Source organism: Balearica regulorum, chromosome 16, assembly GCF_011004875.1.
Source record: "Balearica regulorum gibbericeps isolate bBalReg1 chromosome 16, bBalReg1.pri, whole genome shotgun sequence".
NCBI classification, from domain to species: Eukaryota; Metazoa; Chordata; class Aves; order Gruiformes; family Gruidae; genus Balearica; species Balearica regulorum.
Window position 1 is genome coordinate 6,354,494 of NC_046199.1, and position 19,713 is coordinate 6,374,206.

The 19,713-nt window shown below is 55.0% G+C and overlaps 2 protein-coding genes and 1 long non-coding RNA gene across 3 annotated transcripts; 1 reads left to right on the forward strand and 2 right to left on the reverse strand.

Annotated features, from left to right (window-relative positions):
* Window positions 1-2,338: 2,338 nt before the first annotated feature.
* On the reverse strand, window positions 2,339-5,438 carry LOC104637002 (P2Y purinoceptor 1). The gene has a single exon (XM_010304337.2). The coding sequence runs from the start codon at window positions 4,738-4,740 to the stop codon at window positions 3,685-3,687; it is 1,056 nt and encodes a 351-aa protein (XP_010302639.2). The 5' UTR covers window positions 4,741-5,438; the 3' UTR covers window positions 2,339-3,684.
* A 2,368-nt stretch (window positions 5,439-7,806) lies between these two features.
* Window positions 7,807-9,481, forward strand: LOC142604077 (uncharacterized). Its single transcript, XR_012837969.1, has 2 exons — window positions 7,807-8,488; window positions 8,825-9,481. It is a non-coding gene; the product is annotated as an uncharacterized LOC142604077 (long non-coding RNA).
* Window positions 8,965-14,689, reverse strand: CCN5 (cellular communication network factor 5). The gene is made up of 5 exons (XM_075768223.1): window positions 14,521-14,689; window positions 11,941-12,157; window positions 11,060-11,311; window positions 10,666-10,859; window positions 8,965-10,150 (listed from the first exon to the last, which is right to left on the reverse strand). Exons 1-5 carry the CDS (start codon window positions 14,578-14,580, stop codon window positions 10,127-10,129), a joined length of 747 nt encoding a protein of 248 aa, XP_075624338.1. The 5' UTR covers window positions 14,581-14,689; the 3' UTR covers window positions 8,965-10,126.
* Window positions 14,690-19,713: the final 5,024 nt, after the last annotated feature.

Here is a 19,713-nt window from a genome sequence, read left to right on the forward strand (position 1 = left end):
GGAAACACACAGATGCTGGAAAAATGACATGTTTAGCCTCTTTTTAGAAATCTGTGCAAAGTGAAATAAAGAATTAAACAGAGTTGAGCCCTATGCATTTAGCTGCTGCTTATAGCGATATTTTCTTCATGTAGAATGTTTTGCATGCCAAGAAAAACAGTTTTGCATTTTAGAGAAAGAAAGTGGTTGTACATCTATGCATCTGTACATGTGCCTGTTAATTCTGCCTGAACGGCTTCCTGGGGCTGTCAGCTCAGAAGTTCTCTTTAACGTAACAAATCTTGACGGTGTTTGCAACAAATCCTCAACTGAGAGGGGTTTATTTAATGAAGCAGGAAATGCTGCCAAATTTCCAGGCTTGATCCCGATCCCATTAATGTCAGCAGGAGAATTCCCACCATGTTTGGTTTGTTGGTTGAGTCTAATCTGGGTAAGGGAGATAAAAATCTGCGTTCAGGCCGGATTTGCAGACAAGCTCATTGTTCCACTTCGCCGTGCCAGAGTGGCTGCAGGAAAAGCAGACAGTACAGGTGGGATTCCTCTCACCTGATTCTAGGCATTTTCAAGTCTGCCAATAGATAACCAAGGGAGAGAAAGAGCAACATTCAGCTCATCATAAGCCAGGAGCCCAAAAAAGGTGAAATGACTTTCTCCCTGCAGAGCCATCTCACCCCATGAGGATGTGCAGTTCGTTGGGAGGAACCTGGCAGTGCTAGAAGGTCTCTGCAGCAGAGGGGAAAGGACCTCGCTCAAAGCCAGCCCCCGAGCAGGTGGGTGCCGACCCAGGCGCTGCCGCAGCCCGCTCAGCTCTTCTTCCTGCGCTCGTGCCAGCCAGGAGCCGAGGCTGACGCCTGGTTCAGGACTCTGGTGGGCACTGAGCCCCTCCTGTCCACAGCAACGGCTGGCAGAGCCACTGGGAGAAAGGGAAGGAGGAATGCGGCAGCTCCCCGCCTCCCCCGTCCCCTCACCCACTGCCAAAACACGCACTACGTCCTCGCCTCCCCACGCCATGAGTGGGGACCGGCACAGAGTAAGAGCTGCCCATGCTGGTTGCTCCAGGGACAATCCCACCCCTCTGTTCCTGGGGGATAAAGCACTGGGGAGGTTTTGAGGGGTCAGCGGTGCCCACATGTTTTGAGTGGGTCCCCAGGGGTGACCATGCACCTGCAGTGTCCCACAGAGAGCAGCAACTGCTCTTTGCAAGGGAAGGAGCCTCCCTTGGTGGGGAGGGCTGGGGAGGGAGGGCTGCTTTGCTGCTCCATCACCAGCTGCGAAAGCTGGCCACACAGGCTCGTGTGCCAGCAGTTCCCCCTTAATTACACATACAGCTATTAAAGGGAAGGAGCTCATCCCTTTGATTTACAGGGGGAAGCAGCATTGTCTGAGAATCAAGGGGACTGCAAAGCATGAGATATACCAAAAAAAACCCCCACAAACCAAACCCACCACCAACCAACCCCATATCTCAGGGCCATCAGCCCAACATACAGATCCTTAATGGCTTTTGCTGATTTGACAGGTGCAGGACACAGAAAAATGAGCAGATTTATGGCTGCAACTGTCCCTGGGGCTCCGAGAGGCTTCTTGGGATACAGATCTTTAAATCGTCATTAACAATGACATGAGGGGGCACTGGAGAAGACAGAGTTGGGCACAGCGGTGCAAGGGGTGAGAGTAGAGTTTGCTGGCACTTCTATGCGGCTCTCCCTCCCTGGGGATGCAGTGATGCTTGATTTCAATCAATCATGCACAGAGTGGGTGCAGTAACAGGGTGCTGCAGCTCCTGCGGGCTGTGGGGAGCCGAACCTGGTTCTGTGGGGAGCTGAACATCTTGGATGGGATCCATGTGGGAAGATGGAAGAGCTGGACAGCTTTTAGAGGCGTGGGTATTTTTTTCAGAAAAGAAGGAGAATAGTTCAGAGCTCCGGAGAAGCCCAGATCCGGGGAGCGTGTGCAAGCAGCAGAGGCAGACCTGCTCCAAATGTCCCAAAGATTGTCCCTACTGCAGAGATAGCAGAACATCTCATTTGAAAATCTTAGCTTTGTTTTTTGATTTCTTCTGGATGAGGTGGGAGCTGAAAGTTTCAGAGCTGCCCCTGCCAGGTGCTGAGCAGATTTTGGGGACCTACCTTGGTGTATGCCTGGCCCAGCACTGCTCTCCACCGGCTGCCTGCAGTCTTGCTGCACAGGCAGGCAGCACTCCCAGCAGCTCCCCGTCTGCAGAGCCCTGGGAAACTCGTCACTGCTCCCTGCAGCAGGCGGGCCCCTGCTCCAGCCCGCAGGCCAGCTGGCTCCTGTGTTCCTATAAAGCTTTAAAAGAAGCCAGACGAGTCACGACTGAAAGCATTAGGTGTTTATTTGTACTTTAGACATTCTAACTCCATCTGAAAGCCAGCCACAGCTCCCTCCATGCAGCAGCAAAGGTGGGTCCGTGCGAGGAGCAGAGCTGACCGTGATAAATATTGGGCTTCAGTCCAAAGAGTGCTGCGTCTGTCGGTGAGCACTTTGCCAGCGTGGGCTGATTTTAACTCACAGGTCACTTCCTTCAGCTGAGCTGCAAGATCCACTGTTGCAAATCACGTTGCTCCCTTCACAAGGACCAAAGCGTTCAAGCAGTTCATGGTGGGGAACACCAAAAGCAAAAAGCAAAACGCCACTTGGGAGCTTCTGCTCCCCGCAAAGCAGAGATCCCCATGGCCTCCCCCGGCAACAACACACGGACTGCCCTCGCCATTGAATCTTGCCTTCACAAGCCTTCAAACCAGCATTGCCTCTCTCTCTTTTGTTTTTTTCATGTCTAGTTTTTACTAGCCACATCTAATCCCTTCGCAAGGCTGGATGCAAGAGCTGGATGCAAGATGCAGCCACCCACCTGAAGATTTCAAACCTCTCCTGGGATTTGTCTGCTGAAAGCAGTGGTTGCAAAAAAACCAAACCCAACCAACAGCCTCCAGAAACTTTAAAATGCCAATTTGCTGTCTGCTATATGCTCTTTCAAAAAGAAGTGAGTAATGCTAAAATACTTTTTTCTTCTGTGAAGGAGGTGGGCAGTAGAGGATAATGCAGATCCTGAAGCAGCTCAGTCACCCAGGAACAACTAACCAGGAACTGGCACAGCTTAGTCATATATTTAAAACCTGATATTTTTATGAATCTTTCCATTTCCAAAGCACTTCCCCCTGCAAAAATTCACCCTCTCAGCTGTCATGCAATGCAGGGAGTTATTTATTGGTACCCTCTCCTTGGGTGAAGGAGGGAATTCTGTCTCAAGCCCATGTCCATTGGGGGTGAGAGGAGACAGTGGGGGGGCAAGGCATCGTTCACCCCCATCCATCACTCACTGAGGAGCTCAATGATGGCCGGGGAGATGCTGACCACCTCTGAGCTCCACTGGAGGCTGGACTGAGAAATACTTCAGGACTGGAGTAAACGCAACATTTCTCTCTTTCCATCTCCAGGTGTACTACAAGCAAAATGGTTGGGTTGAGTAGCTTTGCTCTAAAACCTCGTCCCAGTTTGATCTCTGATGCCGGCAGTCCTGTCTGTCCCTTGTGTGAGATTGGAGCCAGCAATGCTGCTGTCACCGTCTCTCTGCAAAAGAGGCATAGAGGTGGGGGGCTGCTCCTGAGAAGGGGCCAAGCACTAAGTGAAGTGGTGCATCCTTTGGAGGGGGTGTTGGGTACCTCAGAGCTCATCAGAAGCCTCCTCCTCACAAAGAATGATGTTGCTCATCTTCTCATCTGTCTGGTGAGAGGTTTTCGTCTTGAAGGTGGATCCCAGGGACTGGCTGGCTCTTTGGTGGATGGTCCTCATATGTTCCATGCAGTCTTCGCTGGTCATCACGTAGAGCAGGGGGTTGAGAACACTGTTGAAGCTGGCCAGGCCCCGGGTCACCTGGTAGGAAACATAGATGTTCTTTAAAGCCTGTGTGCAGGACCCTTGCAGCTGCCAGCCTCGAGACAACAAGTTGAGGTTTCTGAAGATGTGGTAGGGGAGAAAGCAGATGGAGAAGACGACCATCACAAGAATCACCAGTCTGATGCTTCTTCTTCTGATGCTGAGGTCCATGGTGTTGTTCCTGCAGAGCACCACCACCACATGACAGTAGCATCCAATGATGATGAGGAATGGGACAACGAACCCAGTCATGGTAATGGCCATGGTGTACGGCAAGTAAATGCCTAGGTTCTTGTACCCTGTTGTGTCATGACACCGCATTCCTGTGTCATCCATCTTGCTGAAGGCAAAATTGGGAGCTACCTGCGTGATGACCCACAGCCAGACAATTGCGCTGAGCCACACCGAAGATGTTGCCCCCTGGCACCTGCCCCGCATCTTCATCGGGTGCACGATGCCCAGGTAGCGGTGGATGCTGATGCAGGTGAGGAAGCCGATGCTGGCGTAGAGGTTGAGGTGGAAGAGGCCCCGGGTGATCTGGCACCAGCCCTGCCCGAAGAGCCATACTCTGCCCCGCAGGTAGTAGCTGATGAGGAAGGGCAGCGTGCTGATGTACAGCAGGTCGGCCAGGCTCAGGTTGCCCACCAGCAGGCCGAGGGGACGGCGGGCGCCCTGCCGGTGCCTGGCACAGAGGTGCCAGAGGCCCAGCCCATTCCCCACCAGCCCCAGGGGGATCACCACCAGGTAGATGGTGGGCAAGAAGCGTTGGGCGAAGGTGGTGTCCACGGGGCACAGGGCTCCGCTGCCATTGCTGCGCCACAGGGTGAGATTCTCCGTGGCCATCAGGCGCTGCGGCAGCCCTGCCCACGGTGGAGCAGCCGCTCCCGGGGCAGTGCTGGTCACAGCAGTTCCCGGAGGTGCCGGTGCCCCGTTAAGCGGTGCCGGTTGCCCGTGGCAGGGGCGGGGCGGCCGTGGGAGCACGGTGCCCAGAGCCAGCCCCGGCAATGCCGCATTCCCCGGCGCAGGCTGTGGCTGCCCTCACCTCCCTGCTCCTGCCGGGCCCGGACGGGGGGGTTTGGTGCGCAGGGCTCTTCCTCAGAGCGTGGGGAGGATGTGGCAATGGCCCCCTCAGCACAGAGCCTCGGTGTCTGGCGGCTTCCGGTACACTCTCTGTGCCTGCCGCCAGCCCATTTGAGATATTTTGGGCTGGGTGCCAGGGACACGCAGGCCCCCGGCTGTTTCGGACACCATGCGTGCCTGGAGGGAGCGGGAGGAAGGGGGCAGGGAGGCGGGAGGGCGGCTCTGCCTCGAGCAGGTGGGACATGTCTGACGATGGGGGCCAAAGCTTTCAGCCTGCTTCTGCTCTGTCCCACTCGGGGTGAGGAGAATCCCCCCACCCCTCCAGACCAGGGGCTGGCAGCCTGCACGCAGTTGTGTGCATCGCAGCTGTGCCAGCCTGCCTGCCCTCGGCGCAGGCAGCAGTGAGCCCCCGCTCCCTGCCAAACAGCTGCCCCTTCCCTACAGCGCACAACAACAACCTGCTCTTGTGCCTGCTGCTGTATCCCTCCCCAAATACAAAAATCCTCTTTCCCCGCCTCCTCCTTTGAGCGGTTTTGACCCATGCAGGGAAGGAATGCGAGACAGGCTGTGACCTTCCTCTCCTCCTTCCCTGTTGCAGGGGATGTCATGCAGAAGACACCCAGATACAGTGAGGTTGGGGCAAGAGCTAAAACCAGCGACCCCAAAGAGGTCCCCCAAGGAAAGGCAGCCCCTGTTTGCATTGCTGAGCAGCTGCTGCCGTGTGAATGAGGCCAGAAATAACTTTATCTCCAGGTGCAGGAGTAAACATGCTAGCAATCAGAAGGGAGAGGGTTTACCCTGGCAAGCCATAAGGAAATGACCTTGGCAAAACAGCTTCAGGTGAAGGGCTGGGCCCAGGAAGGCCATCTGCTTTCCTGGAACTCAATCCGGTGGTGGGGAGGGGGCATGTGGGGGTAGGAAGAGGCTGATGTCTCACCCATCAGCAGGGAAGGAAGGGGCGAGTCGTGCCGAGCCACCCTGCCCTCCTCGGAGCAGCGGAACATCCCCGCTGGACCGTGCTCGGGCACGGCAGGTCAGAGCTGACGTAGGGAAGCCCAAAACATGGGGTGGTGGTAGCTGCTTATTGTATCAGTGTGTAGACTCCAAAAAGTGCTTGCTGGGGCAGATAAGGGATGGGAAAGGCTGTATGTTATTTCCTGCCTATGTGATAAAATCTAGCCCCTATGGGCATGTTCCGAGAGGTGAAACGTAAAGGCTCTCTGCATTAGGCGAGGATGTGGCTTTTCTGGGGTTTGCAGAGGCTCTGGTGGGTCTGTGCTCCTGGAGTGGCAGCAGCAGAGGAGGGGGTCCATGGGGGTTCACCCCTCAGGAAAGCAGTCCTCCATCCTGCCCTGCCCTGCTCCTGCCCCCTTGCCTCCATGCATTTCAGCTGCTTCTGCAGCCTGGGGTTGGGATGGCACTTACAGAGCAACTTTGTGGAGCTGTGGAAGTGCAGTGAGACAAGAAGAACAAACTGGGAGTGGTTTTCCTTTGTCCCAGAGCATCAACCATTGGGGAAACTGAGGCAGAGACAGCAGCTGGCTGGGAAGACTGCTGTAATCACGGGAAGGGTCACAAGCTGCTCTCATCTCTGTCCCCAGAATGAAGGCTTGGGGCTGGGTGCCTCCTGCCATGGGAAGGGAGGAGCAGGGCAGGGCACAGGGATCACTGCCCATGCTCAGCTGCAGCCCCATGCCCTCCTCATCTCCTGCTCCCTGTTGCAGATGCACACGCAGCGGCACGGTGCCTCTCTCGTGCCTGCCTTGTGTGTATTTAAGGTGTTCTCTTTACCCGCGATTTCACTCGCGATAGAGGTGCTACTGCCCAGCTCTGCCTGAATATCCTGTATTGGGACGGTCCCTCCGTTCCCAGCTCCGGCACGCGGCAGCAATGCTGCTGCCAGCGCATCCAGCCCTGTGCCCTCGCGCTGCCCTGCGATAGCTCCTGCAAGTAGCAGACACAGAACCTGAGCGATGGGCTTTCAGGCAACCAATTCAAGGCTCTTCTCCAGCAGCAAAGCAAGCACCTTGATCTACTCTTTTTTTTATTGAGCACTGCACTCTTGTGCTCAGAGAGGCATGTGACAACATTTAGCTTTAATGAGGGGCTCATCCAGCCCTATCTCAGCCAACTCCATGCTTTCAAAAATCATCAGTCATGAGAATGGCTTGGAAAAACAATTCTGATGCATGTTGTTTAGTCATACAGCGGCATGCAGTTTCTCCTTCAGCTGTTCTGTGTGCTTGCACTGAAATGAGCTGTGATCTGTTGCTCACCGCTGGTTCGGGAGTATAGAATGTTATCAAATCACATGCCATTTACCTCTGCAGATATGGTAGCATGCCTTGAGGACTGGGGTGAGTTGTCTTCTGGTTTTTGGGGGGTTTTGGGATTTGGTTTTGTTGGGGTTTTTTACCTTTACAGGTGACCATAATCATCTGTGGATGGCAGTGTTTATCTGCTGCCCCACAAGAGCAGGCAAAGCCCAGGACCTGCTGTGGCAGAGGCTACAATAAACCAGATCCTCAAATACCCACGTGTTTCCAGGGTAGCAGGGCTTTAGAGGGAACAGCAAATATTGTGAGACTGGCAATCAAATTGTAAGAGTTGATTTCTCAGTATTCTTAGGGAAAAATAACTCTGACTTATTTGGATTCATTAATTCATTATTTAGATGTTTTCTGCTTAGTGAATCAGGGAGAAATGACATTTTGCAGAAAAAAAAAAGAAAATTATAGTAAAGGTGCGCTGAGTCATTTCTGTTTGAGATGAGAATTACAGGTTGCTGCTTAAAAAGTGACCTTTGATTTTTCCCATCACCCAGAGGAGTATGGTCAGGATTTGGGAGGGGGTGAAAGCCCTGGCAGCACTCCCTGCCAGGAGCTCACCCAGCCTTGGTGGCCATGGCCCAACGTGCTCAAACAAGAACTGGCTTAAACCCAGGATTTTTAGTACACAGAACATGTCTTATCTATGTCAGTTGAGGAACATTGCGGTTTTAAACATCTACATGAGCCTCGTGCCACCACTTTTTTGGCACGGCCATTGCAGAAGTAAAAAAGCCAACAATGGCCATGTTAATTCTGCGATTTGCTGCCTGCCAGCATCCCCTGTATCAAACTGAATTAATGATTTGTATTTGGGCAGGGCACCAGATGATCACAGTAAATAATTCTCTTTGTAAGCAATGTTTTACTGCGTGAGCAGTGAGATTTTTTTTTTTTTTTTCTTTTACACCCCGCAAGAGGTGACTGAAAAGCATCCTTGACTTTAATTTTATTTTCAGCACTTGCAGGGGCCAGGGGAGCGGGCGAGCGGGTGCCTTGGCCCTGCTGCCTTTTGTGCTGCTTGTGGGAGGCTTTTCCCCCAGGCAGGAGAGAAAAGCTCCCTCTACCATTCAACCTTCTGCTCCTGCACCCCCGAATCTGCCCCGCTACCACATTGGCCTGGGTCGGGAGGACAGTCAGCTGGTGACCATGGTGGCATGATGCCGGGGAAGTCGGGGTTTGGGGTGAGTGGAGGAGGTGTGAGACTGGTGGGAGGAGGGATGAATTACAGGGGGAGAATTTGGGCTTTGGTTTTTGGGAGACTGAGAAGAGGCATGACCTGGCTGTGCTGGGGCTGCAGACCCTGCAGTAGCGCAGCCAGTGCCGTGCCCTGCTCTCCATCGCAGCCTGGCAGTGAGGGGGGACCCGGGCACCGCTATGGCCAGGGTCGGTCCTGTCGGCAGAGCAGATGGAGCTGGATAAAAACAAAGGGGCAAAATTTAATCCAGGATATAATATACTGTAATAATATTTTGAGTGCTTTGATTCAAGTTTGTTTGTTTGCTTCTTATTCTAAGCAGCCTGAACTGAGTTGCCTCCAAGCTGCCCCGTGCTGGGTCAGACCTTTCCTCCAACAGCCGAGCTGGCCGTGAGCAGCGGGACTCCCGAGGGCACACCAGAGCCGGGCTCACCCCGCACAGACAGGCCCAGACAAGCTCCGTACCTAGATGAGCACATCTTTATTTTCAGTTCCACAAATACACATCTAAACTGTGCAGATATTCCCCGGACAAGTCATCTAAACCGCTGCTCCTTTCTAGTTGCCCGTCTCGCCCTGCCATGGGACGTGCATTCCCTCTGCACGCATGTGCGAGGCCGTTAGAGGGCATTTGGGTTTCATTTTTCAATCACTCAGAAGGATTATCACTGTGAGAAAATAAAGGCAGCGCCGCCGAGCAGCTCTCCTGCGCCGACTCTTGCATAGCTGGAGCAGCTCCAGCCTGTCGGGAGACAGCCCCGACTCATCTTTGCTATTTGTTTTCTCTTTTTCCGCTTTTCTTTTGGCCTTGGCTCATGGGGTTTGTGCTTGGATGGCAGGCGGTATGTCTGGTGCTGCGGAGCGGTGTCTCCTGCGTCTGAGCTCCTCGCTCGCCGAAGCTCTGCCAAACCGCCAGCGCTTTGGAGAGGAGGAGGCCAGGCGGAGCAGGAAGGTTCGTGTTTATTCTGGAGAGACGTGGGGAAGTGAATTAGAGCTGCCATCAGGAGGACGCCTCTGCCCATGCCCAGGAAGGCGGCTGCTGCGTTGCGGGGTGGATAGCGTGGGATGGCAGAGCTCGTGCAGGGTTGAGCTGCGCAGCCTGGTGTGGCGGTGACTTGTGGGGTGCGGCCTGAAGTGCCCACTCCTATCCCGGCAGGCTGGGGTGCGAGGGCCACCCCAGTGGTGTACGTGTCCCGGTGCTGGAGGTGGTCTCTCTCGCAGCCCCTGCAGAGCAGATCTGCGTGGGTGACGTGGCGGAGGAGTAGCATCACCTCTCCAAAAGTCCCAACGATCCAGGAAAGGACCAATTCCCAGTTTCTTGGATGGGTTCATGCTCATGGCATGGCTTCCCCATTTCCCAATTCATTCAGCCTAAGAAACTCAGGGATGCTGCCCAGTAACTCTGCCTGGGGCAGCGGGGTGCACAGAGGGGGCAGGTGCTGTGTGACATGGGGATCTTGTTTTCTATTTCCACCCTCCTTTGCAGCCAAAGTCCATCAGTTCTTCCCTGGTTTCCCAAGGGATGCTTCTTCCTTCTCCACCAAAATCACAGTGCCGTGGGCTTCTGCCAGACTCTTTGCCGGGACGAGGCGTTGGCTCCGGGATGTGACCGGGGTGGGCACAGCTACAAACGACCTCCTCTTCCCCTCTGGAAAGGCAGAGCAGAGAGTGACGGGGAGATGGAGCAGGGGGGTGGTGCCCCCCCACATCTAAGGAGCCGGGGCACTTGGCAGTGTGGGTGCCTGGCTGCATGTGAGCAAGGCGGTTTTGCACTGTGTCCGCACCAGGGCTGTGCCAGGCTAATCAAAGGGGTGGCAGAGCTCTGCCTCTCGGGTGCACCCAGGCAGCAAATGCATCTCCAGCCACAGGGGGCAGGTCAAACCCACCTGTGGGGCTCAGGGTTATGTGGGATCCACAGTGCTCTTGGATTCAGACATCCAGACACCCCAAAATTCAGGTCTGCACCTACTATCAGCTGTTTTCCAAGCGCAGTTTCAGGAGATGGTTTATCTGTCCCTGAGACACAGCCAGGTCATGGCTGAGGAGGGGTGACAGGGTGCCCACAGGTAATGGGGGGTCCCATGGCTCGTGTTGGCTGGCATTTCCCTTTCTCAGTCAAACCTTTTGCCCAGAGGTGTCTACTTCATCAAGGCCCTCACTTACCGCTAGGGATGCTGCCGGCAGAGCTGGGCAGGGTCTGGCCATGCAGAGCCGCCTCTGAGTCTCCAGCCTGCAGTAGTGGTTCTGGTTGGAGATGCGGGTAGAAAAGCCCACGCCGCAGGTGGCCGAGCAGGCGCTCCACTCCGTGCCCCACTCCTGGCAGGGGTACGGCAGCGGCGGGGAGGCCGGCCCAGGGGCTGGATGAAAAGAGACGAGGGGAAAAGGGTGGTTGGAGCCAGCACTGTGCAGCGTGCCCTGCGGGTGCTGTGGGCATAGCCCTGCATGACGGGGAAACGTGCAACGAGGTGTCGCCTGTTAATGTTCGTGGCCTGGAGTGAAGGGACCATCCCCAGACACCTGCGTGAGCATCCCCTCACTGGCATGTCCTGCGTCTTACCTGCCCTGGCATCCCGGAGGAGGTGCTGGTCTCGGGCCTCACAGATCCACTCTGGGCAGCACTTCCCTGGGACCTCCACACGCCGCGGGTAGGGGCAGTCGGGGGTGGGCAGACGGACATTCTCCTGGCAGAGTGGGACGCAGGTGAAGCCCCCGTCCAGGCAGCGGCACTGGAGTTTGCAGCTGGGCTGGAAAACCTCCCCGTCCCGATAGACCCGGCCGTTCACCTCGCAGCCCTCCTCGCCGTCTTCAACTGCAAGCAACAGCCGGGGAGCCCGTTAGGGACACAGGGACGGTGAGATGTGGATGGCAGAGGGGACTGCTGGGGAGAACCGTGGGGCTGGCATGAAGGGACAGAACGGGAGGGGGTCAAAGAAGTGACTGAGAAGTGTGCAGGGCAGACATGGGTTTGCAGCAGCGTGTGCATGGCCCAACCTCCTCCCCTTCCCTGTCTCCTCATCTCTGTATTTTCAAGGCAACAGCTCACCAGTCGGTGAGAAACCCACTGCCCTTCAGCTCTGACCCCCCCCTTTCAGGGTTTTCAGGCTAGAAAAAGTTTCTCTGAAATGTCTCTGCAGGACCCCCAGGCTCCATCCCCGGCAGGGTGACTGCAGCATCCTCAGGACCCCTGTGCCCATCCCCATCAAACCGCCCCAGAAACCCCAGCTGGCTCCGGCACGAGAGCTGGCTGGAGCTGCAGCACAGCCCCACGGCCAAGCTGCATGCACCATCCTCAGGAAATTGGCTTTTGGAGCCTTAACTGCTTCCCCGCAAGTGCTGCGGGATGCCTGGAGCGGGCTGGGGCCCTGACCGGAGCTGGGGTGCCTGCTGGGCTGGGGGAACAGCGGCATCCCTGGGGGGGGCGGACAACCCTGTGCTCACAATTGCAGGTGGCTCCTGTCCCCGTGGGTGCTGCGCTGTAGTCGCAGACGAGGCCCTGGCTCTGGTCGCAGACATGGAGGAAGTCGCAGGGCTCTCCCAGGCGCCGGGCGCAGATCTTACAGCAGCCGCAGCCATCCAGGACCAGGGGGGACCCGCGGGGGCAGCGGGGTGGCACCCAGGGGCAGTAGCATGGTCTCCGGCACAGCTGGGCACACACCTGCAGAGGCAAAGCCATCGCTGATTCCATACGGGTGGGGTTTTGGCTGCTATTTCGCTGGGACAGCCAGGTAACCCTCTCTCAATCATGGGGGCAGATTTTCAGTGGGGGGAGGCTCTGAAAATCCATGGGAATAAGGCGAAGCAGCCTGGAAAGCTATTGTCCTCTAAAGGCACAGCATGATGGGCACCCATGGAAACCAGGGAGAATCGGGGATGCTCAGCACTCCACAGGATGGGAACTTAAACACACCACTGCTCTGCAGGAGGGTGGAGCTGCACAGTGAACATCCCAGGTAGCGGTGGTCATTTAACAGGGCTCGCAGCCCCAGAGGCATCCACAGCAGCCTGGCAGGAGGGAGGGGAAAGCAGCCTGCCCCCACGCCGGCCACAAAGGTGGTGGGTTGTGCCCAGCTGGAGATGTGGCTTTGCAGGGGCCGAATGCACATGGCGAGGGCAGAGCACCCTCACTCCGAACAGTCTTAACAGCTCCCATTCATGCCAAGAACCAGGGCGTCGCATCGGCGGCGGGGGAACTGAAGCCAGGGGAACCGCAGTGCTCCCCTTCCTGGCCCAGCTGCCTCCTCGCCTGGCCTGGCCCGCTGGGCGAGGAGCCCTGAGATAGGCACGTGCCTGAGGACCTGGAGCTACATTTTCCCTCCCAGCTAGACTGAGTAATCGCTTGGGCAGGGCTGTGCACCACAGTTGTTTTTCTGCTCAGCTGGTTGCTTGCCAGGGCTGTGCCCGCAGGAGTGCACCGGGGCAGGTAGGTGTTTATCATTCTGCTTGCACAGTTACCCTGGCACAAGCAGCTTTTGCAGGCAGCGCTTGCGCGCCCGTCATGTCGTATCTGACAGGGCTGTTGCATATAGGGCCTGAAGCCAAGTGAGTCGGCTCTGCAGTTTGGACGTGAGTTCTTTGCCAGTACTGGCCTGACAGCGTGCGTGAGCCCCGTGCAGCAGCTCCGAGCAGCCCCGTCGCTCCGTTTGCCACCCAGCCAGCACATGCAACACAGGCAGCGGTTCAGCAAACATGCAACCAAAAAATTCAGCCCTGTGCTGGTCCAGACACTGGTGTCTCTGCTGAGACTGCCAAGGGAGCAATGGGTTCAGCTGTACCATGCGGATTTCAGATACCATTTTTCTTTCTCTTTTAGCTTCTCCCAGTAGCATCAGGTCTGACACAACCAGTTAGACAGAGAAGGTAGGTACTGGTGTGCTACCTGTTCCCTATTTGCAGCAGTTCTGATGTTTGTTATGGGCCTGTAGAAATGTCAGTGCCAGGAACTGGAGATAAAATATATTTGAAATGGGCCAGGCAATCTGAGTCTTGCTCTAGTTTTGTCAATGAGCAGCACTATCAGAAACCAGCGTGAGACTCATGGCAGGGAGCGAAGGGCTGGCTGTGGTGGCCAGGTTTGTGCTGGAGGCACGAGGGCCCTCGGTGATTCTCCAGACACTCCTGGGGCACGAGTCACTTCTCCATCACAGCTTACCCGGGGAGCCAAAGGCATTTTTCATCTTTAAGGAGGTTGCTATTACAGATCAATGTTTTAGAAAGATTAGCCAAGCCAACTCCATTAATCCATTCCTCCCTGCTCCTTGTAATTAACTTGTCTTTCGCTGACAGCGTGGCTCCTGTCAGAGATCTTAAGTGTCTGGGAAAGGAGTCAAATAGGCATGACGCTGCCGCGCTGCCCCTTGCAGATGCCCCCTCTGCTTGCAGAAGGTGTGCCTTGGGATTCAAGCAGCAATTAGAAGAACTTGGAGCTGAGATGATACCCCAAACTTTTCAACTTTCCTGTTGTCTGCACAGGCAGCTATTTTCACACAGAGTCCAAGAGAAAAAAAAAAAAAAAGAAAATCACTACAACAACCCAAATCCTGTCGGAGGCATCGGCTTTGCATGAGCATGCCAGGGAGCGGGGGAGAGCTGAGTAGTGCCGAGGCTGGTGCTTGCTGCTTGGCCCCCTGCCTCGGGAGCCTGGGCAGGGACCAAGGAGTCTGCAGGAGCCGCTACCGCCGAGCTGCTGCTCGCTCGCAGGGACGCATACCACAGCCCCGGGAGAGCTGCGGGGACAGGGCGAGCCAACAGAGCGCATTGCTGTCATTCCTGCGTGCTCCGTGGACTCGCACAACCAATGCCTTTGGCCCATGGATGTTAAGACCCTGCTGCTTAATTGTAAATGTTTCTCCCAAGTGTAGCTCTGCCCCCGTGGCACTGCCTAAATACAGCCTGCGTGCCAGCCGGCGTTAGCCACCATGCTTGTAACACCCTGTTCCTCCCTGCATCTGTCTCGCTTTGCGAGAACCGGGTGCTTCCCCAAGTAAGGCTAAAGCCGCCCCAGGGCCCCATCTCCCTTACCTTGGAGAGGATGCAGAGGAGGGAGAGGAAGAGGAGCTGCTTCTCCAGCTGGAGCCTCATGCTGCTCTCCCCTCCGCCACTTCAGCACATCGCCCCCCAGGCGCTTTGGAGTCAGCAGCGTGTTCGCAGGTTTTAAAGCCCCACGTAGGTCCTGCTGGTGTTTATACTCTCCCTGCTCTGATGTCACTCACAGGCTCCAATATAAACATGAGTAGTTTTGGACAAGCCTCAAGATTTTCTTTTTTTTTTTTCATTCTTTCTTTTTCCAGCCCACATTCCAGCTGCCATTTCCACTCCCCTCAAGGTGAGAACGTGCTGTCCACCGAGACAGGGAGTGAGGAGACGGGACGCTCTCCCCCCGGGGAGCACGGCAGAGGTGCTGGGGAGCCAGGCTGGTGGGCTGAACCGGCTCCCTGATGCTAGCCATGACCGGGAGGGAAGGTCCATGCCTCTTCCTACTGATCAAGGTCTGCCCAGACAGAGCCGGTGTCTTTCTCCTGGGTTTCTAAAGGTTTGGCAGTGCTGTTCCTGCTGCCATCCTGGGACACTGCCAGGACCAAGCAGGAATGGGGGACCCACCCCTATATTTTGTACTGAGCGCGGTGCACGGCAGGCTGTGGGAGAGCGGGGAGTTGCCTGTGCTGTACAGAGCCCTGAAGTCGAGGGCAGGATCCTGTCCCTCCATAGCTGGGGTCAGGGTGTGACTTGCAGTCAGCAGAGGCAGGCTTCCCTCTTCGTTCCTCTGGCACAGCGAGAGCTGGAAAGGGAAGTGCTGTGGTGGTGGTGCGGCCACAGCATCCCCGTCCTGCGTGGGGCTGCGGCTGCCCAGGGGGGCTGCTGGGGCAGGGGGTTGGATGCACATCGTGTTGCGTTGCCATGGGTACGTGATGCAGAGAAGGCTGCGGTCTGGCCCTGCTGATTTCAAGCCTTGTAAACCCGAGTTCAGCTCCCAAAAAATTATGACTATCTTAAGCAATCATGAGAATTTAAAATCCAAGTTTGAGGAAGAGAAGCGAGTGCTCAGCAGTTGCCTCCCAATGCTTTACACTTCTCAGTCTGCCCTGCGCAAGCTTTCCTCTCGGCCGCTGTGTCTGGGGTTGCGAGGCTGGCTCTTAGGAAAGAAAAAACTAAACATCTCAAGACTTTCAGGAAACTGAGACCCTTCTCCATGTTCCCACCCCCCCAATGTTAGCACAAAATGCAAGAAGGGGAATTTCTGAGTGCAGAGCTCAAAGGAAAGGCCTGAGCTCATGTAAGGATTTGGGGTGCCCTGCAGCTCTCCCCAGCTCCTCTCCTGCACCCCACAGCCTGCAGGACATGGGCTGGGGCTGGGAGCACCGCTCCTGCCCTGGCCCAAGGGACAGATCCTGGCGGCTGCACACAGACTCTCCGTATCTCACAGGCACGATGAGAACTGCTGCTATGTATCCTATGATTATATATGTTGTGATATATGTCAGCAAACACACAGGAGGGGCTGGGTGCCGTATAAGCAGAGCACTGAAATTCTGTAATTAGGAGTGATATCCCATTGCTCCCTCCACCCTTTTTTCCTTTCCTTTTGCTTTTCAAAACAGGTCCCCAGTCACCTGAGCAGCAATCCTGACCTCAGCTCTGCCACTTGCCACAGCCTGGAAGCCAGGGCAGGGAGCAGAGAGGGCAGAGCCCGGCAGGGAGGAGCGCACGGTCAGAGCTCTCCCATTACCACCCCAATTCTGCACTTGGGTTTTGCTTCGTTAGCTGCAATCAGTCTGTTAACGAGGTCATGGCAGCTTGTGCAAATACCAGGCCGCCTTCCAAAGGCTGCTGTCACTTATTCCGGCGCTGGAGTCTCGGCTCCTTGTGTTGGAGCCCCAGCTCCCTGCATCACCCAAGCCGTGCCCGGAGGTGCAGGGATCTGCACTGGCACCCCTGCCCATCGCAAGGGAGGGGTGAGGATTGTTCCGTCCTCGCTAGCAGGCGGGTTCCGGCCCTACGGACAATTGCTCACAAGCCAGAAGGTTTGATGCCAAAGGCCCGAGGCACGTCTTGTGCTGCTGTTTTCTCCTCCGCTCCCCCGAGCTGATGCCCTCCTGCCAGCCACCACGTTTCAGATGCCGCAGCTCAGCCAGCCGTCCCGGAGGCAGCTGTGGTGCCTCTATCAGCAACGGCTTGAGAGCAGCCAAAGCGCTGATCCAGCCTTGCTGCAGGGGGATGGGAGTTCAATTAATTATTCCAGGCTTGTGTTTATTAGGGAGTCCTGATTAATGGGCATGACTTCATTTCCCAGTTGGAAATCAGGTGACAGTGCCGGTAAGGGAAATAAAAACCTCTCATCGCCCTCAGTGAGCAACTCTGGGAACAGCCAACAGCCTTGAGTGTGAGGTCTCGGGGGGCAGCGGGGCACCCCCCCGGCGGGGCTGGGGCTCAGGGCTGCCCGGGGGAGCCCACTGGCCGTTACCTGCCCCCCTCCCCGGATACGGGTTCGGCTCTTTGGGCTGGGGACCCGTTCTTTACCCTCTACCTCAGCTTGAGACAAGAGGGGAACATTGCTTCCCCTCACCCCCACCTGATGTCACTGTGATGTTGCTGGAGTAAGGTGATGTCACTGTGATGTTGCTGGAGTAAGGTGACATCACTGTGATGGTATGACATCACCAGGAAGCAGCGACAGAGAGCCGCAGCACCGAGCCAAGCAGCCGGACAGGGGCCAAACCCACCATCCCGTGCCTGGCCAGCTGCCCATACTGCAGATGGCATCGGCATCAGCAATCCCCGGTGGTACCTGGCTGGGTTTTGGGGATGCCAGGAGGAGCCAGCTGGAGAGGCACCCACAAAGTCCACCGTGACCCTGTCTTCCCAAGGAGGCTTTTCCATGGGTGACCTGGGCTTGAGCTTCCCTTCTCCTGGCTCTCCGGGTCCCACGTGCCCACCCAGGTCGCTGTGCGGGGGGCCGGGCTGCAGGCAGAGCCTGGCAAAGCCATACAGCCCTTGCTCAGGTTTTGATTTGCAAAGCTGCACAAGAGCAGTTGATTTTATAAATAGTTAAAACCCTTCCCCTCTGGAGCACGTACCCCATATGTGTTCTGTACCATACGTGTGATTTCATAGCTAGTAATTAAGTCCATATGTTGTGCTCCACAGTTTCCATGGTATTATTGTCAGGGGTTTTTTTGTGTTGTAATTTTTTTTTTTTTGTGGTCAGTTGTGCAAGAAAATAGTTGATACAGGGATCTGAATACATCTCCTTTGAGTTAGCCGCTGGCAAGCTCTGCTGTTTCTATAGAAATGAAGGAATTGACCCAGTGAATTTACATTTTAGACAGCTGGGTGGGTTTTTTTTTTTCCATGTCTGTGCCATTTAACGTGCCATCGTGAATAACACTGCAAAGCTCTCATTTGTGCACCCTGCTCAGCTGAAATTGCATCCATCTGTCATGGATATAGACCATATTCTCCCTCCATCCCTTTCCTTTGCTTGAGACTCTCCCCTTCTTTACGCCATGTGTTGAACACTCTCCCTAGAGCTGGCTGAAGTCAGCCCAGGGTCTGGACATCCATCTCTGCTGGGGAGCACCTGGGCTGTCCTGGGTCCTCGCTGGGTCTGTTCCTCTTCATATCAGCGGTGAAATCATGGGTCTAGGGTGAGCCCAGCTCCATACCTTGGTGGGGAGGATGTTCCCTTTGCTGCTGGGCACTCCTGGCTGAAATCCCTGCTGCAGGGGAGCAGGGCTGTCCATGGAGGGTGGACAGCACTGGTGGGAAAGCTGGACAGACATCCAGCTTGGAAGAGTCAAGAGCCTTGAGATGAAAAGGAGACGTTTCAGGTCTCCCTCAGCTGTTGGACACTTTGGGGTGGCTGCTGGCTGTTTTTCATGAGACTTCTGGAAACACCCCAGCTTTGGAAAACTGAAATACCTTCATTTTTGGCAGGATGGGAAAGTTGTTTCCTACCCAGAATGAATCCGGCTCCAGTTTCAAACAGCAAGAGCCGAGAGAGGTGGTGATGGCCATTTCCATCCCTGTCTGGCCATTGTTATTCCCTCTGGTTCTCGCGCCTTAGCTGGAGAGCAGAGCTGGGATGGGAGGACTGGCCACCCCGAGGGACGGGCCAGGCAATCTTTTACCTTGAGGTCACTGCTTCCACCCCAGACCCGGGCTAGGAGAGACTGAAAGTATTTACCATCTGGGGCCTGTCCAAGTGACTTGTGAGAAAAGAATTCAGGGCTGCCATCCAGTTTCTGATGGTCAGGCAACTACATCAGAAAATCTCGGCTTCATCTGGGACCAACTGACCCCTCCAAGTTCCCAGCCGCTGCAGCGAGGCCAGCGAGGGAGCGAGCAACAGGCAGGCATTGCCCTCTCCCAAGGAGAAAGGGTCTTTTGGATGGGGAGGTGGTGGGGACACTTGATCCTTCACCATTTTCCAGGAGGTTTTAAGTAGGTTTCATTAGAAAGAAGCACTGATAAATGGGACTCGGTGCTGGTTCTGGTCTCAAAGTCTGACATTGCCAAGAGGAAGGAGCTGAGCAATTATATGGGGAGCAAACGGACTATCACAACCTTGTTTAGCCAAAACTATAGCGAGATCTCATCATTCAGATTGAGGGGCTTCTCATTAGTACAGCCCAGCCTTGTATCAGCTGTTGTGAAAGGACAATGCTTTTTCTTAATAGACATATCAAACCCTGGGCAGTAATTTTGTGTGATTTTTTTTTTTTTTTTGCTGCAGTCCAGACGAAAGCAATTCATAATTGTCCCCCTAAGTTAAACATTCAGATAACCCCAAGAACAAGACTTTTGTAAAACAAAGCCTGGAAACTTCAGCCAGATGAGTCTTTCCGTTATTATTTGGAAAACAGTGTCAGAAATCATCACGTATCAAACATTGTGATCCTCTGAGACTTTATTTTTGGGATCAAACATCATCAAACATAAACTTCTTTCTTTTAAAAAAACTCACTAGAAGTTTTGTCTTTCAGACAAGATATAAACCCCGGATCCTAACCTTGTGTGGTTACTGACAGGCCTTTGGTATTTTCCATGGAGCTGCATGGCTAACTCATGTTTCCTGATCAAATTGCTCATTCTTTTTGACTATCTCTGTTTGTCTTGTGGTTTCAGGCTAAAATAGACTGCGTTTTTCCTTCAGTTCTTGTCTTGCTCAAGTGTGCTATGTGTTCTCAAGCAGCACCATGTCCCTTGCAGCATCAA

Bases quoted from the DNA above. Each gene is read 5' to 3' on its own strand.
- LOC104637002 (XM_010304337.2), bottom strand. From the start codon at position 4,740: ATGGCCACGGAGAATCTCACCCTGTGGCGCAGCAATGGCAGCGGAGCC.
- CCN5 (XM_075768223.1), bottom strand. From the start codon at position 14,580: ATGAGGCTCCAGCTGGAGAAGCAGCTCCTCTTCCTCTCCCTCCTCTGC. The intron at 12,158-14,520 runs GTAAGGGAGATG...TTGCCTCTGCAG, and splicing joins TCCTCTGCATCCTCTCCAAG to GTGTGTGCCCAGCTGTGCCG. The intron at 11,312-11,940 runs GTGAGCACAGGG...TGTTGCTTGCAG, and splicing joins GACAGGAGCCACCTGCAATT to TTGAAGACGGCGAGGAGGGC.